The 18,474-nt window shown below is 57.8% G+C and overlaps 2 protein-coding genes across 14 annotated transcripts in view; both read left to right on the plus strand.

The window, feature by feature from the left end:
* The window catches only part of MYCBPAP (MYCBP associated protein), a 34,219-nt gene extending 30,478 nt beyond the window's left edge, over nt 1-3,741 (plus strand). For 4 of the 6 annotated variants that reach the window (XM_014741142.3, XM_023652744.2, XM_070226287.1 and 1 more), the window contains 5 exons: nt 252-373; nt 1,073-1,188; nt 1,665-1,810; nt 1,978-2,148; nt 3,568-3,741. In XM_014741142.3, the coding sequence (XP_014596628.3) occupies nt 252-373; nt 1,073-1,188; nt 1,665-1,810; nt 1,978-2,148; nt 3,568-3,705 (693 nt within the window). In that variant the 3' untranslated portion in view covers nt 3,706-3,741. Of the gene's footprint in view, nt 1-251; nt 374-1,072; nt 1,189-1,398; nt 1,811-1,977; nt 2,149-3,567 lie in introns of all 6 variants that reach the window. The other 2 variants (XR_011422962.1, XR_011422961.1) reach the window with 1 other exon arrangement.
* Nucleotides 3,742-4,910: 1,169 nt separating this feature from the next.
* Nucleotides 4,911-15,961, plus strand: EPN3 (epsin 3). 8 transcript variants are annotated; one of them, XM_023652746.2, is made up of 10 exons: nt 4,935-5,327; nt 8,499-9,199; nt 10,184-10,302; nt 10,985-11,065; nt 11,275-11,400; nt 12,364-12,451; nt 12,902-13,171; nt 13,256-13,453; nt 13,582-13,812; nt 14,016-15,961. In XM_023652746.2, the coding sequence occupies exons 2-10, from the start codon at nt 8,638-8,640 to the stop codon at nt 14,348-14,350; spliced, it is 2,010 nt and encodes a 669-aa protein (XP_023508514.2). In that variant the 5' UTR covers nt 4,935-5,327; nt 8,499-8,637; the 3' UTR covers nt 14,351-15,961. The 8 variants fall into 8 exon arrangements, with proteins under 8 accessions (XP_070082393.1, XP_023508514.2, XP_070082392.1 ...); XM_001502825.6 differs by having other exon boundaries at nt 5,054-5,327; nt 13,337-13,453; XM_070226289.1 differs by lacking the exon at nt 4,935-5,327 and adding an exon at nt 6,728-6,888 and having other exon boundaries at nt 13,337-13,453.
* Nucleotides 15,962-18,474: the final 2,513 nt, after the last annotated feature.

Below are 18,474 nucleotides of genomic sequence, written 5' to 3' on the forward strand. Positions count from 1 at the left end.
GGGGACCTAGCTCACTGTGCAGCAGGGGCTCCCTCTCTCAGCCTGGCATTCCTTGGAGAAGGAGTTCGTGGGTACCAACTTCTGAGGGAGGTCTCAGGTTCCCACAGAAGGCACCCCAGACAGACTCTCCATGGCTGTGTCCCCTCCTTGCCACATGTTCTCACTGCACCAGGCTCGTCACTAGAGGACACAGGGACCCTTGGTGTCCTGGGCAGAATGGTTGCCCATGGTCCCTGTGATCCTGTGGCCAGGTGGTGATGGCACTCCCTGAGGAGAACCAGAGAGAAGATGCCCTAATCGGGCTCAACAAAGCAGCCCTGGAGCTGTGCCAGGAACAGAGGCCACTGCAGTCTGACTTCCTGTACCAGATGTGGTAGGTGCCCCCCCAGGAGACCAGCCCCATCTCCTCCCCTGTGTAGCATCAGGGCAGGCAGTCCCAGGACTCCCCTTATGCTCAGGTTGCTGAAGGACGCTGCAGACAGTCCATGCCCTGGCACCCACCACAGCCCCTACTGCTGTCAGGGGAGCAGTCACAGCACAGTAAGCACCTAGTCTGTTTAAAAATGTTTCCTCTTTCCTTTTTCCTTCCCAATGAGCAGAGGAATGAAAAGAGGAGAAACCAGAGGGCAGTGAGAAGTGGGGCATATTCCATGGAAAGCCTCACTTCTCGGTTGTCAGCCTTCCCATCGCCTGTTTGGAACTTGCCTGGAGAGGCTTGGGGACCTTCAGCAAGGCCCTCAGAACACATCCCTGGGAGCCTCATGCTAGAAATCTTGGGCAAGGTCCGGCCCCTGCAGTGAGGCTGGACTCAAGTCTAGCTGTGGTTTCAAGCTAGCAGTTAGACTGACCCGACCCTGGTCCCTGGCCACTTTTTCTTGGCTGCGCCTGAGAGAAGCCAGATCCCCATCTGAATGCTTGCACAGGTGCCGGGGAGGATGCTGGCTGGACGGGGCCATGGTGTTCCCAGGGCAGTTCATGGCACTAGCATCTCGGAAGGGAAGGACCCAAGCCCCTGCAGGTTCAAAGGCAAGTGAGGGGTGACGGCTGCTCTCCACTGTGTCTTGCCCTCCAGTTTGCAGCTGTGGCGGGATGTGATTGACAGCCTGGTGAGCCATTCCCTGTGGCTGAGGGCTCTGCTGGGCCTGCCTGAGAAGGAGACCACCTATTTGGACGTACCAGATGAGCAAGGTCAGACATTGTGCAGCCACATTTCCGCGGAGTCTTCACTATCCCTCTGCCCAGACAGCAGTGGCGCCTCAGCCATTTCTACCCCTGTGGTGGAACCTCCATTAGGTTGATCCATGGAGAAGGCCCCTGCCACTCTTTTATCTGCTGCCAGGATTTAGGATCCAGAATCAACCTTAGCGATCACCTTAGTTCAGTTCCCTTGTTTTACAGATGGAGTCCCAGAGAAGTTAAATGACCTGTCCATGCCATACGTGGGGGAGTGCAGAGCTGGGACTAGGACCCAGGCCTCCCGCCCCTGTCCCACAGTCCTGTTCCACAAGGCCATGCGGCTGACCCAGGGGCTTTACTCTCAGGCTGTGGGAATTCTCTCAAAGCTGCTGGGAGCACTGACAGCTCAAGACCCTTTGCTGTCCCGACTCCTGCTGGTGCGGTCAGCTGGGCCACAGGCCACGATGTCTTCCATTCACCTTCCTTAGATTGGAAATCGCCTCCTGTCATGGAGGTGAAGGTGACTGCCGGGAGAGTTGGGAAGGAGGACCGGAAAGCAGCAGCCCAGGAAAAGAAGCAGTTGGGAATCAAAGACAAAGAGGATAAAAAAGGAGCCAAGCTGCTGGGGAAAGAGGCATGGTCTGGGCCTGGGGCGGGCTGGGGAGGGCATCGGGGGGCTGTGGAAGGTGGGCGGTCACTCCAGCGTGCTGCCCTGGCTCTCCCGTGCGCTGCTCTTGAGGAAGTCCCGGACTTCCCTCAGGAGCTGTCGAAGACTGTGCGTGTCTCCATCTCTCCAAGCAGGACCGGTTAAACAGCAAGAAGCACAAGGCAAAGGATGACAAGAAACCGATAAAATCTTTAAGTCGGGACAGGTTTTCCTTGGAAGACCCTGCCCCTGACAGCACCACCCATTCTCATGAGCCCATCGATCCCCTGGTCATGGAGAAATACACCCAGAGGCTGCACACCGAGGTGAGGGCAGGAGCCCAGCGCTCAGCCTTCCCCTCGCTCCCACTGCCCTGCGCACCTTCCTCCACTCCCTCCTTCAGCCCGTTTATTCCACAAGTGATAAGAGCCTACCACATCCATGATGGAAGCAGAGCGGCCCTTGTGAAGGGCATCCTCGTGTGCGAGATGGACCTCATGCATAAGTAACGCATCTAGTATGTTAGGCGATGAGCACTATGGAAACGAGAGAGACTGGGCCCGGGGAATGGGAAGGCCCGAGCCGGGGCAAGTGGGCCTCGAGAAGGTGACGTCAGACAAAGATTTGAGGGGAGGTGAGGGGTGGCCCTGTGGACATCTGAGGAAGGATGCCCTAGGCAGAGGGAGCAGCTAATGAGGGGAGGGAGTGGGCTAGGACAAGAGGGCAGAGAGGCCTCTGAGAGGGAGCAGGTCTTGTGGGGCTCTGTAGGCCATTGTGAGGACTTGGGGTTTTTCTGAATGAAATGAGAAGTCACACAGGGTTTTGAATGGAGGAGTGATATGACCTGGCTTACGCTTAAGTCCTTGCCTTTCTGCTGCTCCCACTGCCTCTCTGCATTGGGTGTGTCTTGGCAGATGCCCTCCCTGGGGGAACACTGTGTAGACTGAACTTCCAGCAAGCGTAAGGGTTTTGAAATACCGGAGAGACTGCATAAGGATATATTCTTAAGCAGTAGGTCCTTGGAGATTCACCCAGGGGTGTTTTGTTGTTGTTTGTTTTGGAGGGGAGGTCCACAAAGCCATGCTCGATACATCAGTGTGTCTCCTGGCAGTGCTTTGTCTTCCTCTGGTGTGGACCGCTGGGTCGCTGGGGTTGCATCATGCATTGTGGTGACACTCTGGGTCTCATCTGATCAGAAGCTCCATTTGCTGCTGGTGACATCACTGAGATTTCTGAAGGTCGTTGGAGCCTAGAAAGTGATCACAGGGCCCTGAGGACCCACGGGGCAGACTCTTCCTTGGCTCTTTGTCATTAGGAATCAACTTGCCGCGGCTTGTGTGTTCCAGCCCCACTGGAGGGGCACAGTCCTGAAGGTGTTGCATCCGTGGACCTGTGATCTCACAGGAAGGAAAGCTGGCCTCCAGGAGGCCAGGGGAGAACTGGGCCGCCCAAGGGGCTAAATGCTCCCTGGTGTCCCTGGAATTGCCCCTTTAACCACGCTAGGCTCTAACGTCCCCACATGTCCAAGGGGCCAGTGGAGATTACCTCCCGAGACTGGTTCAAAAAATAAGACTATTTGCAAAAATGCAAGTTCTACAGAAACTCACAACTTTGGTTTCTCTGCTCGCCAGCTGTTCTCTCCGTGGTGTAGACATGTCCACCCTCGTAGCCTGGTGAATGTTCCCTTGTGTGAGTGCTTTCCACAGAGCGAACCTTTGCCCATGACGTCTGTCCCATTCTTCCAGGTCTACGGGCTGCTGGACACCCTGGTGACCGACCTGATGATCCTGGCTGACGAGCTCAGCCCCATGAAGAATGTCGGGGAGCTTTTCCTCTGTGACCCTGACCCGTGTGCCCGAGCGGCCTTCTGTGAAACTGGTTAACAAACAAATCAATAAAGAACTTTTATCTTCCTACCACTTCCGTTATGCCTCCATGTCTTGAATGTCAAATCTTGATGAGGTCCTCGCGTGTCCCACCTGCCCTCAGCTTCCTCTCCTCCCAGTTCCTGGAGCCATCTAACAGGAGGAGAGAGAAACACAGCTGGGAGGTGATGTGTGGGATGATGATTGGAAGAGCAAGTTGGTAGCAGGACAAGGTATGAATCAGGTGACGGGACAGACAGCGTCACCCCTTGTGGTCCCTGCCTCTGACCTTCCTTGGCCCACACTTTCGGGATCATGCTTCCTGGAGGCAGGTTTTCCCCAAGTGTCATCACCAAGTATGACAAAGTGTAAGACTAGGAGAACTAGATCCCATGGGACTGGCTCCCTGAGAGCCTCCCACTTGGGCTGGCTCCAAGGGCCCTGTCCTAGTCCCTGAGGGTCAAGCTCACCATACTCCTAAACCCTAGAGGCCTGATCCCTTTGCCCTTGGCCAGAGGTCATTATTCTGGATTTTAGTCTGTCTCGTTCCTCTCCTCATGTCAAACCATCAGGCCTCCTTGAACCATTTTTCTGCCTTAAAAAGAGCCTCTGGACTTTATAGTCTCTCCCTGCTCAGAGAAATGCGAAGCAGGTAAGAGACAGCTCTTGGAAAGAAAGGCACTGTCAGCTCAAACTCAGTACCATAATTGTTCTGTCAGTAATCATCATTCTGGGCCAGGCTTCCTGTGTAGAGTGGGCTCAAGACTCCCAGAGTTTGAAGAACAACTTTGCCAATGGTGAGCTTATTGCCTTAGTCTCGATGCAGCAGAGGTGTGGATGGGAGACGGGGGAGTGGCCACAGCCTCCCTCCCACTTAGTTCTGCTTTTGGTGCTTCTGATAAGGACCTCCTGGGCCTTCAGCATCCCTCAGTTGAGACGTGGGAGGAGATTTGAGTGAGTGGGGCACTCAGTCCTCATGTCAGGGGGCTGTGCCTGGAGTCCCGATGCCCCCACCAGGATGGCTGAGGGGGCCAGCTGGAAGCCCACAGAAGGCAGTAACTCCATCAAAGGGCCAGCCCCAGGGAATGGTACTCCTGGCCCAGAGGGGAGGGGGTGGGGTGAGATGGGTGTTGGAGCCCCCCTGGCCCCGTTTCCTGTTGAGGAGGCAGGGGAAGGGTTAACTCCCTGCAGCGTGGGAGTGGGCCGCCGGCACAGGCTCCTTTGGGATCTGCATCTTCTGGGAACTGGCAGCAGGCAGGTTTCCCACCTCTGAAGGTGCCACCGGCTGCCCAGCCAGCAGGAAGGGGTTAACATGCCCTGCGCGTCCTCCTGTGTCCTGTTACTGCTGAGGCAGACCTGCCCGGCCAGCTGAGCAACTTTCCTGCGAGTGCTGAGTGCTGCCTGCCGAGAAGGCAGGCCGGCCAGAGGAAGAGCTGCAGCCTGTTCTGGGACCCCGCGGCCGCCCTTCCGAGGGTGTTTGCGCCTCACAGGAGAGGGCGGGTCTCCAGGACGAGGGTTCGTGGTGGATGGCTCTTGGGACGCCCCCAAGTCTGTGCCGTCCTCCTGCCGCGCAGGTCGGAGGGTCACTGCAGAGGCTGCTCAGGGTCCCGGGGCTGGGGCCAAGGGAGCCTGCACCGGAGGTAAGCTGGCCCCTCCCATCCACGGTGGTGCCCGGCATGGAAGGCATGGAAGGTTGCGGCTTGTCTCCCACCCAGGTCTCAGGGAGAGGGGCGAGCAGGGCAGGGACATCCAGGATCCTAGAGGCTTCCTGCCTGCAGCACTCAGGAAGAGGGACTCGGGGGCTCGCTCCCCATCCGGGGACTAACATCCTTGGTGGCATTCCCCACAGACTCCTGCTCCTCTCTGCCCACTCCTCCTCCTCAGGCCCTGTTGCCCCTCTAGCCTCAGGGCAGCCCCTACCCAACTCCAGTGCCCTGCAGGACACAGCTACCTGAGGGCTTACTTCAGCTCAGCCAGAGCTCCCGCATGTCCCTCCACCCACAGGAGGTAGGATACTGCCACTCCCCCCACTGCTCCTGCTGGACCTCATGTGGGGGCAGAGGACGAGAGGGGTGCGCGCTGTGGGGGCACACACAGACTTTGGACGAACTCATGCACGTGACTCGACAGATCTGGGTTCTTTCCATCTCCCCGGACCCCCACTCTAGGGATGCGATCTGCTTCCTTAGTCCTGACCGTCCCCCGTCCTGTGGGCCCTGAGAAGAGCAGCCCCCTCCCCACTGTACAGTTTTGTCCGGGATCCTATATCTAGGAGAGACTGAGACTCCGGCCCCCCATGGCCATCCCATTGGCGGCTGGCCCTCCTCCCATCGCCCCAGCTTACTCCTCCCTCCTCTGCCCTGCACTGCCCTCCTGCCTCCCCACCCTCCCCCTGTCTCTGAATTGGCCTCTGGGCCCTGCCTTCTCAGTGTCCTTCCCTCCACCTGACAGGGTCTGGCTCAAGGTCACTGCAGTAATTCCATACCCGGCCGCCCGGGCTGCTGCTGCTGCTGCCACTGCCGCCACCACCACCGCTGCCTTATCGGCGGCTGGGTTTCTGTTTCACTCCCTTTTATTTCTGGGCATATTGTGTTCGATAAAACCCTTTGCTTTAACACCGCTGGCAGCGCTCCCAGCCACTCCCTCCCGCGTTCCTTCCTTTCCTTCTCTCTCCCCTCGGTGCTCCCTTGGCCTCACCGGGTCCCTCTTCCTCCTCACCTGGCCCCTCAAACTTCAGGGCAGGGAGGTGGAGGCACCTCCTTGGTGTTTCTGACCCCTTCCTTCCCCCAGCCCCGGGAGAGGTGTGCAGGGAAGTCTCCTCCGAGCCCAGCTTCTAGGAGGAAAGTCCAGGCAGGGCCGCAGGGCCCATACGGAGGGCCCCCTCCCACCACCCCAGGCCACGCAGGAGGGCCAGGGAGCCGGCCCAGGTAGGGCTGCTGGTGGAGTCCTGATGCCTGACTGGTTCTGCTGGTTTCTGCGGCCAGCACTGGGAGGAGCATACACTCGGGGCGGGCTTTAGGGCAGAATTATTTCTCATCTTGACTTGCCACCCGCTACCAGTCGGGAAGGTAAAGCAGGTCTGAGTCACTACTGAGGGGGAGGGCAGGAGTTATAGGAGTGCTGGCTGCGGGGGGGCATGCCCACAGAGGGCCTGTCACCAGCCGGCTGGACGGACACGGACAGAGAGACAGCAGACAGAAGGTAGGCAGCACTTTCAATGGGCGCTCTCCACACCACCTGGTCTCCCTCGGGATCCCATCCTCTGGGCAAAGCTCTCCCCAGCCCCCCGGGCCCTGATGAAACCTGCCAAGGCCTTCGGGGCCACTTTGAACTGAGCCCAAGGCTGGGAGGGCTGGGTGGAGGGAGAGTTGAGATGGGGGGTGGGGCAGGACAGGGTCCTTCTCCCGCTGAGTCTCAGGGCAGAGCTGAGAGGCACCATCTCCACGGCGGGCTGGTGGTTGAAGTGGAGGCTCTGCAGGTCCAGTCAGTGTGCATGTGTGCCCATGCCAGTGTACGTCCATGCCAGCGTGTGCCCATGCCAGAGGAACAGCCGTGGCAGGGGGATTCTGGTTTGGGTTTCTGGTAGAGCCCTGGAGACCCTTTCTCTGTCATGGGCCTGGGTTTACTTTCAGCAGGTGGCCGGGTCCTGAGGCTGTAGGGAGGCAGTGGGCTGGCCCAAGCCTCCCTCAGCTGGGGTGTCAGAGGTCTACCATGTGCCAGGGCCAGGAGTTTGGGGAGCCCAGACTGGCCTTGCCCTCAGGGAGCTCACGTTCTGGCTGAGAAGGTAGGACTAAGACAATAAAGCAATCAGATGAATTAATTGCAAAACTGGTGACACTGACAATAACTTTTAGATTAGTCTCCTGGAGACCTAGGTGTTAGTCCCAGCTGTGCCACCTACATGCTGTGTGACTGTGGGCAGGCCATGTGCCCTCTCTGGCTTCAGTGTTCTTGTGTGTATAACTTGGGTGGTGGTGGCTAGAACTCTCTGAGGCGCAGCTTCCCCCATATGCTCCTTCCTCTCTTGCCTTCTGGCCCAGCTCACAGTATCCCCTTTCAGCTGCCCTTCCCCTCCTTGCTGCCTCACTCCTCCTCCTCACCCTTCCCTTTGGATCTCAGCCTCAGCTCAGCCATCACCTCCTCTGGGAAGCCTGCCCTGATTTTCCTAGCTTGGGTACCCCTGTGCTCCTCTGCACTCCCACACTGGACTGTGATTGTCCGTACCCTCTCAACTAAACGTGGGTGGACCAGGACTTCTGCTCTGTGCCTGGCATAGTGCCTGGCTCAGAGAGGGCCCCAGGAAATAGGTGTTGAATGAATTAAGCTACAAAAATTAACAATGTGAGAAGGGAGGTAAGTGAGCACTGAGAAGTTTTGGAAAGGATAGGTCTTAAGCAAGATCCTGGCAGAAACGGGAGAGGTAGCCAAGAAGAAGTGAGGCGAGCAGGCATTCCTGGGGTCACCTTCACGTCCCTCACTAAGGGCAAGGACTGTGGGGTGCCTCTGCCTAGGTTAATCCTGGCTCCCCACATGCCGGCTCTGTGATCTTGGACAAGTCATTTAATCCTTCCCTGGACCTCACTTTCCCCATCTGTGGATGGAGATAAAAATAATAGCATCTTTGTCGTGTGATTGTGAAGATAAACGAGCAGGCAAAGCTTGAAGAACCTGCTGAATAACAAGAAAAATAAAAAGAGCCTGCTGAAGGCTATTCCTGGCAGTGGGGACACCCTGGCTAGGCCTTAGGTTGGGGGCTGAGTGGCCAGAGAGGTGGGCCACTGCCTCTGACTTCCTGACCCTCTCTTCCTCAGACCCATGTGGAACCCAGAGACACAGTTGCCCTGCTGAGAGCACCGCGGCCCATCCTTGCAGACTGTGATCTCACAACGGTGGCCCTCGGCCCTCCACCTCCGGCTGGGGCGGGGGCCGCCCATCTCCAAGTCCCCAGCCATGACGACCTCAGCACTGCGGCGCCAGGTAAAGAACATCGTGCACAACTACTCTGAGGCAGAGGTCAAGGTCCGCGAGGCCACCAGCAATGACCCGTGGGGCCCGCCCAGCTCGCTCATGTCGGAGATTGCTGACCTGACTTTCAACACAGTGGCCTTCGCCGAGGTCATGGGCATGCTGTGGCGGCGGCTCAATGACAGCGGCAAGAACTGGCGGCACGTGTACAAGGCGCTGACGCTGCTGGACTACCTGCTCAAGACGGGCTCCGAGCGGGTGGCCCACCAGTGCCGCGAGAACCTCTACACCATCCAGACACTCAAGGACTTCCAGTACATCGACCGCGACGGCAAGGACCAGGGCGTCAACGTGCGCGAGAAGGTCAAGCAGGTGATGGCTCTGCTCAAGGACGAGGAGCGCCTGCGGCAGGAGCGGACCCACGCCCTCAAGACCAAGGAGCGCATGGCGCTGGAGGGCACGGGCATCGGCAGCGGGCAGCTGGGCTTCAGCCGCCGCCATGGCGATGACTACGGCCGCTCACGCAGTTCCCCTTCCTCCTACAACTGTGAGTGGGCCTCGGGGGTGTGGCTGGGGACAGGGAGGCGGCCTGAGTTCCAATTCTGAGCCATGTCTGAGCCACGGACAATAACACCTCCTTCTGGGGAATGTCGTGACGATTCAGGGAGATAAGGAATGTGCCGTGCAAGTCACAATGTGGGCACATAGTAGGTGCCTAACAAGTCGGCATACACAGTAATGTTATCATATAGCTGTTATTATCGTTAATTCGCTGTCCGGCCGGACGGTTGGTGGTAGAAGCATAGACTCTGGAGTCCAGCAGCATTCCTTATTCTGCTCCTTCCAAGCTGAGTGATCTGGACAACCACCTCTCCGAACCTCAGTTTCCTCATCTGTAAAGTGGGGATAATCTTACCTACTTCATTTGTTATATGTGAGAATTAAATGAGACCAGGCCCAGCAATGCCCTCGGCCCTGTGCCTGGACACACAGCACATGGCATTCTCTTAATCCCCCCGTTTGAGGGCACTGCCCTTGAAAACAGGAGCGGCTGCAGAGCAGTTCCTGACTCCACCCCCATCCCGCCCCTGCAGCGGTGGGGGCTTCCCTGATCTAAGGAATACTCAGAATGGCCCTCCTTTCATGAAGCTCTTGACAGTACGCTGAGGGCTTAGAGGGCTGTGACCTTGACTGAATGGAGCTTCTGACCCTCTCACCCCTACTTGACCCCAGGCTGGACGGCACCCAGCTAGAAGAGTCCAGGAGCTGGAGTAGGGGGACCTGGGTTCAAGTCTTGCTGCAGGAGCCTGGCCAGGCACCCCTGGAGCTGTTTGCACATCTGTAAAGGAGGAGTTGGAATCTCTCCTGGGTGGAATGGGAAACCTTACAGAGAATGCAGGCACACACTGCCTGGCCCCAGGAGCCCGTGACTGCCGGTTGTCCCTTCCCCCTCAGTTTCCTTGGCTTCCTGGCAGGGTGGGAGGGAGCCTGTGGGCACCTGTGTGATTATGGCCATGTTGGTCCTCTGCAGCCTCCTCCTCATCCCCCCGCTACACCTCCGACCTGGAGCAGGCCCGGCCCCAGACGTCAGGAGAAGAGGAGCTGCAGCTGCAGCTGGCCCTGGCCATGAGCCGTGAGGAGGCCGAGAAGGTGAGGGCAGCCCCTGGAGGTCCCACCGGCTGGGGTGGCATGGGGAGGGGACTGGAAGACTGAAAAAGGAAGGAGAGTTGCCGAATACCCAACAGGCTTCCCTACTCTGGGCCCCAAAGCCCTAGGCCTGCTCCCAAGGAAAGCACAGGGCCCTGGGATTGTCCCGCAGGGGCTGCCTCCCCGCCTCCTGTCCTCTCTGGCCGGCCTAGAAAGGGCAGTGAGTGTGTAGTGGGTCAGGGGTACACATGGGTCCAGTGGGGCTGCTGCCACTTAATGGAGGCAAAGGGGACAAGTGCCAACAGGCACAGGAGACAGAGAGATATGCTGCCCCCCATGAGCTGTCCTTTTGGGGAGCAGCGATAGCCCTCTTGATATCATCCTCTCTGCCCTCACCTCCATGGATCCAGGCAGACCGGACAAGAAGCAGCGGGGCCTCACACAGCAGGGCTTGGGGAGCACTCAGGGGACTCAGAGGAAAAGGATCAATCTTGTTGATTTTTAAGCTGCATCTCAGATCCAGGCAGGGAGAAGCAGCACCCACATTGCTCTCTGAGGACAGGCTGCCCTCACCCACTCAGGGTGGGCGTTCTCTCCATCCTCCTCACTGCACAGGGCTATGTTGCCCTTCAGTGCACAGGTGGGCATGCTGGGCCAAGTTCACCCCTCTCTTCCTCCCCCGCAGCCAGTCCCCCCAGCCTCCCACAGGGATGAGGACCTGCAGCTGCAGCTGGCTCTGCGCCTGAGCCAGCAGGAGCATGAGAAGGTAGTGGGCCGAGCCTCCTGGACTGGTGCTGGTGCTGGTGCTGGTGCTGGTGGAGGTGCTTACCCGGGCACTAACAGGCTCCTCCTGCTTCCCTGGTGGTCCTGCTGCACCTAACCTCTCGGCCGCCTCCCACCTTGCACTCTTCTTGACTGCAGCTCAGGTCGCCTCAAGGCCAGCCTGGGCTGCTCATGCTCTCTTCACTCCTGCAGGAGGTGAGGTCCTGGCGGGGAGATGACTCCCCGACGGCCAATGGTGCTGAGGCCGCAGCCCGCTGTTGGCAGGACAGAGAGCCCGCAAGAGAAGAGAGGAAGGAAGAGAAGCTGAAAACCAGCCAGGTAGGGGGGTGCTGGGGCATGTGGGCTGACAGAGCCTGGGAGATGAATTGAGTTAATATTTGTAAAGAGTGTAGAACAGTGCTTGGTATATAGTAAGCACGACTTAAGTGTTTATTCAACGCAAATGAGGGTAGAGGGGGTATAGCAGCCCCTGGTCCCATACTGCATGGGCTGATGACTGAGTTGACAGCAAAGTGGGATGCAAAGAATCTTGATCTGAGACCCCCAGATTTGGGTTCTGGATTTGCTGCCACTTACTTTATGACTCAGGGCATGTCACTGTCTTGGCCCCAGTTCCCTTCTCTGTACAGTGGGCTTGTTGGACAGTTCCAGATCTGACATTCTAGGATTATGTGATACTGTGGATCTAGACTCAGGCATATGGTGCTGAAAACATCTTGGGCTCATACACATACTTTCCAAGAGGAGGGATTGGTTAGCTATTGGGAGCAAGACCATCCTCCGAAGCTGTCCATGCTACACCTGGGGTGTCTCTGTCTCCTTCCTGCCCATGTTTGCTGTGGCCAATTTCTCTTGGGACACTGACTTATGAAGGTAGCTTTGTCATAAAATTTGTCTTTTACCACCGATGGTCTAAGGAGCTGGACAACTGAGGAAGGGGTCAGGCAGGCCTGGGTTCCGTCCCAGCTTTGCCTCTCCCTGGCTGTGTGACTTCAGGCAAATGGTCCCCTCTGCCTGGACCTCAGTTGGTGCATCTGTAAAATGGGCACACCACTACCTGCCCAACCTACTGCACAGGGTTGTTATGAAAATCAGGCACTAAATGGATGAGGAAATATCTTATAAACTGGAAAGCACTGTAAAGAGGTGAGGGATCATTAGTAGATGTTTGTGGAATGAATAAAGCAGAGAATGAGCTGACATTAGGATGACAGGTCAGGGCCCGCCCTTCCTCTGGGCCCCCACCCACTTCTGAGCCATGGTTGCCTCTCCCTTCTACAGTCCTCCATCCTGGACTTGGCGGACATCTTCACAGCCGCCCCGGTCCCGCCCTCCACACACTGCTCTGCTGACCCATGGGACATCCCAGGTGGGCTTGCAGGGCTGCAAGAGGATCCCAGGCTAGCCCCAGAGAGCCCCTTCCTTCCCAGCCACTTGCTGGCACGCCCCTCCCCAAAGCTGAGGACCATTGGGCAAGTCACTCACCTCCCTGAGCCTCAGCTTCCACTGTGACATGGAGTCATAGTGAGGGATGGGGGAGCACATCTGAAGAGCCCAGCTCATGGGAAACTCAGAGATGTTCACTTGTTGCCCCGGCCAGTCCCTGACTGGGAAGGTGGTCTGAGCTGCCCATGCCTGGGGGTCCAGGCTCCTGGGATAAATTGCCGAAAATGGGATCCAGCTTGTTGGGTGATCCTGAGTGAGACCCATCTGTGAAATGGGTCCCTTGGCCTCCCAACTTGGTCTGGGTAACTGGGAAGGGCCCTGGACTGGGGGTAAGCGTGGGCCTGGGGTCACGTCTGTACTGTTCCCTTTTCAGGTCTCAGGCCAAGCACAGAACCCAGTGGCTCCTCCTGGGGGCCTTCTGCAGACCCCTGGTCTCCCATCCCCTCGGGAAGTGCCCTGTCCCGAAGCCAGCCCTGGGACTTGCCCCCTGTGCTCTCCTCCTCTGAACCCTGGGGCCGGACCCCAGTGCTGCCTGCTGGACTGCCCAGCACAGACCCCTGGGCACAGAAGTCCCCCCACCACAAACTTCCCAACACTGGCGCTGACCCTTGGGGGCCTTCGGTGGAGACCTCCAACAAACCTGGTAAGTGGGGGGCCAGAGGGTGTGGGTAAAGGGCTGGAGAACTGCTGACTCCCCCTAGACAGCAGATCCCGTCTGTGTTAACAGGGCTGCTTGAATGGAAAGGGGTCAGTCCAGTGCCTAGCCTTTTCGCCAGGCCATCTCATCTGCCTCTTCCTCCTTCACTAGCTCTTGGTGGTACCTCGACCTTTGACCCATTTGCCAAACCTCCAGAATCCACAGAGACCAAGGAAGGGCTAGAGCATGCCCAGGCCCTGCCCTCTGGGAAGCCCAGCAGCCCTGTGGGTAAGCAGGAGGCAGGGGATGATGCAGCTCTGGGGAATGGGGGCCCACCCGGAACTGGCCTCTCGGCCCTCTTCCTCCCACAGTGACCAATCCCTCTCTACCAATGAGCTCTATCATTTGTGTTCCAGAGCTGGACCTGTTTGGAGACCCCATCCCCAGTTCCAAGCAAAATGGCACAAAGGAGCCAGATGCCTTTGACCTGGGTGCACTGGAGGAAGCGCTAGCCCAGCCCAGTAAGGAGGCCGGAGCTTGCCGGACTCCTGAGTCTTTCCTGGGCCCCTCAGCCTCTTCTCTGGTCAACCTAGACTCATTAGTCAAGATGCCCCAGGCTGCAAAGACCCGGAACCCCTTCCTGACAGGTAGGACACTCCCTCGTCTCTGCCAGGTCTCAACATTGCAGGCCCCTGCTCTCTTTCCAACCCTCCTTTTAAAGCCCGGCCCCTGCCCTTGAAACTTACTCTTTTCCCTATTTCTAAGACCCAAGATCTTGACCCCCTCTCATTTTAAGGCTTTGCCTCCCGGCCCGCTCCAACCACCTTCTCCCCCTCCTCTCGTTCCGCAGGACTCAGCGCTCCGTCCCCCACCAACCCGTTCGGCGGGGGCGAGCAGGGCAGGCCGACCCTGAACCAGATGCGCAGCGGGTCGCCGGCGCTGGGCCTGGCGTCGGGCGGGCCAGTCGGGGCGCCCTCGGGCTCCATGACCTACAGCGCCTCCCTGCCCCTCCCGCTCAGCAGCGTGCCAGCCGGCGTGACCCTCCCCGCCTCGGTCAGCGTCTTCCCGCAGGCCGGCGCCTTCACGCCACCGCCCGCGAGCCTGCAGCAGCCGCTGCTGCCCACGTCGGGGTCGGCGGGGCCCCTCCACCCGCCCCCGCAGGCCAGCACCAACCCCTTCCTCTGAGCGCCTCCGCCCCGGCCGGCCGGCGCATGCGCGCGAGCCCCGCCCCCACGGCGCGGACCGGCGCGGGGCGGGGCTGCCACTCCAGGACTGGTACCCGGAGCTCCGACCGGCAGAGATCCCGCTCCCGCCCCGAGGCCTGCAAAGATGCTGCTCCGGGCCTCCGCAGACCTTTGCCGCTCCAGGAGCTAGAGACGGACGACCTCCCAGGGACCGAGACCACGCCTCGTAATAAAGACTGGAACCACGTCCTCAGCTCTCACCAGGAGGACTTTTTGCGTGGCCCCGGGGCGTGGCGGCCGGGTCTGGACCCCAACGCGAGTCACCTGCTGCTGTGGAAACAACTGCTTCATAGTGCGGGGCACACCAAATGCTCCCACTTTCCGTACAGCCCCCTCTGCCTGGCGCTTTCGCTTCCCGATGCTCCCCAGGCTCTTACTCATTCGATCATTTCATTCATCACACAGGGCCCTGGAGATGATACAATAGCAAGGAACAGTGGGCGGTTGTTCCCATTTATTGCACACTCGTCACGTGCTAAGCACTTTAGGAACATTATTTCATTTAATCCTTGCAACAACCCTCTGAGGTAGATAATAATATTACTCCCATTCAAGACTGGCTACAGAATTTGTGGGGTCCAGTGCATAATGAAAATGCAGGGGCCCTTGTTAAATTTGCGTTAAGAATTTCAAAATGGGGGCACCAGAGCATTAAACCAAGCGCAAAGCCTCGGCCCTGCTCCCATTTTATAGGTGAGGAAACTGAGGTTTGGAGAGGTTAAGCAGGGCATGCTCGAAGTCACAAAGTTAGCACAGTGTGGGGCTGGGATTCAGAGTCAGACAGTCTGGCTCCACAGCCCCGAGCTCCCGGGCTGGGCCCCAGATTTAATTAGCAAATACTGACTGGCTGCTGTGGATGAATTCCTGGGCTTGCCTTGGAGGGATCCAAGAATTGCTAAGCCCACAGCCTCCAGGAGCTCAGAACTCAGTGGGGCAGGCAAGTCAGGTCCAGGAGCCCCCACGCTCCTTTGTTTTACTGAGTCACCTCAAATCTGGCTCGACCTCTCTCTTCTCCTTCACCAGGGCTGGGAAGAAACCCAATCTTAGCCATGAAGAGGGAGCCTGACCCCACCTGGGGGTTTATGTGGACTCTGGGAAACCAAGGGGAGGGGCAGGGCCTGGTACTTCATCCTGTGGGCCACCATAGTCACCCCTATTCCTTTTCTACTCAATGCTTTCCGGCCACTGGACCACTGGACACTGATATGTCCTCAATGCTCAGGGTCTGGCCTTGCAGGCAGCCTGCTGCCAGCCCCCACCCCTTTTCAGGGCGCTGGGGGGAAATGGCCTTCCAGTGGTCAGAAACACCAAAGTTGGCTGGGAGGATGCAATGCCGCTCTCCTTCCTAAGATGGGGGTGGGGAAAGGAGCTGCTTTTCTTTTCTCTGGAGGGAGGGAGTCCCACCTTGGCTGTTCCAGTCAGGATGGACAAGAGCACTTAGGAGTCAGATCGACAGGGCTCAAAACTCTGCTCCCAGGTTTGCAGTTAGTAATAATCACTTAGTAATAAGTGGTTATGCTCGCTGACCTTGAGTAAATTACTTAACCTATGAGTCTGTGCCTCCGTTTCCTTATGTGTCAAATGGGAACAGGAGTTCCTTCCTTATGAGGTTGCTGTGTGGCTCCTCCCCACCCAGTGTCCACTGGGCCCAGGGTCCACCCTCCCCAGAGACTAACCATGAGGAATGCACCTGCCATACCCCTCATTCCTGGCTCTGCCAGGCAGTCCCCAGAGTCCAGCCCCATGTCTTCTGCGCACAAACCCAGGAGGTCTCCATCCTTGGTCACTGACCCGTCCCTTGTCCCTCCCCTGTCTGGGCCCTCCTCTTCTAAACTGGCTTTCCCTGTGGACATTGCTTCCCTGAGGACTCTCAAGGGGTGTGGTTTTGATTCCCACAAAGACGAGCTTGGTAGCTTTGCTCCCCAGCTGCTTCTGGACCATCTTCTCCTGTAAGATCCTTCCCCCTTCCTTTTGGAGGCTGGAGCCACTGGGCTGTCCTGCCTCCTCCCCGCCTGGGGCTGCGCTCCACCTCATTCTCGCCATGCTTCCATCTTGCCTCACAGTCTTCTTCTCACCCAGATCTTGCTCAATCTTGCATGACTCCATTATCCAAGAGGATGACCTTGCTGCCCCTTGACCTCTCATCTACCCTTGCCAATGGTCACACTTTGGGTCTTGTCATCACCCCAAATTCTTCCACATTCAAGGCAGGCTCCCTGTTTTCCGATCTTAACCTTATTCCTTCCAGGGAGCACCCACCAGACCCCCTGGCCAGCCAACCCTTCCATTACCTCCCCACCCCCACCTTCTGAGATCTCTTCTCTCCTCCATATGGTCAGTGGCTTACTCTCAACCGAATCCTTCCCCTTGATATTTGTCATAATTAGCCTTATCCATTGAAAGTGTCTTTCCATCATTCCCCTCTCATCAAGCACCCATCCTTTTTCTCTATGTTGCCCTTCTTTCCCCTCCCTCTTCAACCCACTCCAACCCACTCCAGTCAGCTTCTGCTGTCTCCTCACCCCACCGGAACACCATCCACCAAGCGCGCCAACGGCCTCCATGTGGCTGAAGCCAGTGGACTTTTTCTGTCTCATCCCAGTTGACTTCCCTGGAGTCTGACCATGCGGACCCTCCCTCCTTGCAACTCTCTGTCCCTTTGCCTCTACGGCACCACCCTCTCCTGGTTTTCCCTTGACCCTCTGGCCGGTCCCTCTCCGTCTTTCATGGGTGCCTTCCTGAGTTCCCGGAGCCCGCGCCTGTGGCGTCTTCTCTCCTCTCACTGCAGGCTCCCTGGATGATCCCCCCCATGCCTGCACTGTCTCCACACTGAATACCCCGATTCCTCTCTCCCACCAACCTCTCCTCTGCATTCCAGAGCCTTGGCATCTCCACATGTAGGTCTCAAAGGCACCTCAAACCAACACGTCCAAAAATGACCTCATGGACCCCTGACCTGAGCCTCTCCCTGTGCCCCCTCCCCAGCAAATGGCCCCACCATCCAGCACAAGCCCGCTCTGCGAATCACTCGACACCTCCCTCTCCCTCACTGACAATCCTGACGATATTTCCTGCTCTACAGACCTCAGGTCCCTCCCCTTCTATCTCCACCTCCACCTCTTGCCCCCTAACCACTCCTGCTCTGCTCTTGCCCCTTTCCAGTCCATTCTCCACCAGGAAGCCAGAGGGAGCTTTCCAAAATGCAGGGGCAGTCCCCTGACTAAAGCCCTCCACCATCTTCTGCTCTCATCCATAACCAGAACTTCTCACAGACCTGGCCCCTGCCCTCCTCCCCAACCTCACGTCCTCATCTAACCACCTCTCTCCCCTTTGTGCTCTGCCCCGCAGCCATCCTGGCCTCTGCAGTTTCCCAGCCCTGACTCACTGCTATGTCACAGGGCCTTTGCACATCTATTCCTCTTGCTTCCCCAGCACTCCCCCCACGCCTCTCCAGATTCCATCTTGTTCTTCCATGGCTGCTACACAAATGTGATTTCCTCAGGGAAGCCTCCCCCCCTTGCCTCTCCCGCCAGACCAGATTCCTTGTCATCCTCAGGCATGGCACTTCTCACAGTGGCTGGTTGTACATTCGTTTGTATTGCTGTCGGATTAGGTTCTGCCTCCCTCATCGGATTGTGAACAGCACAAGGGCAGGAGCCTGGCCTCTCTGCTCACCAGTGTACCTAGCAGAGTGTCTGGCAGGCAGTGGGCACTCAATAAATATTGGCTGAATGTAGCAAGCGAGGCAAGTGTGTAAAACACACGATAGGACCTAAAGTTGGCTCATCATTATTATTCAGGGAAGGCTTCCTGGAGTGGGTGGGACTTAAGCTGGACTTTGAGATGGGGGGGTGGGGGGGGCGGAGCAAAATCAAAGCTCGCTGGCTGGGCGGGCCTGCACAAACCACGAGTTCTGCTCATGCCTCATTTTTCATTTGTAAAATGGGCAAAGGTTGGACCAAACGAGCCGAGACTCTGGCCTTCCACGGCCCTGGCATCCTCACAGCTCTCCATGTGCTCCTCATGAGGGTCGTTCTCCGCAGGCAGCTGGTTTAGGTCCAGCGG

The sequence above is a fragment of the Equus caballus genome, chromosome 11 (assembly GCF_041296265.1).
Source record: "Equus caballus isolate H_3958 breed thoroughbred chromosome 11, TB-T2T, whole genome shotgun sequence".
NCBI lineage: Eukaryota > Metazoa > Chordata > Mammalia > Perissodactyla > Equidae > Equus > Equus caballus.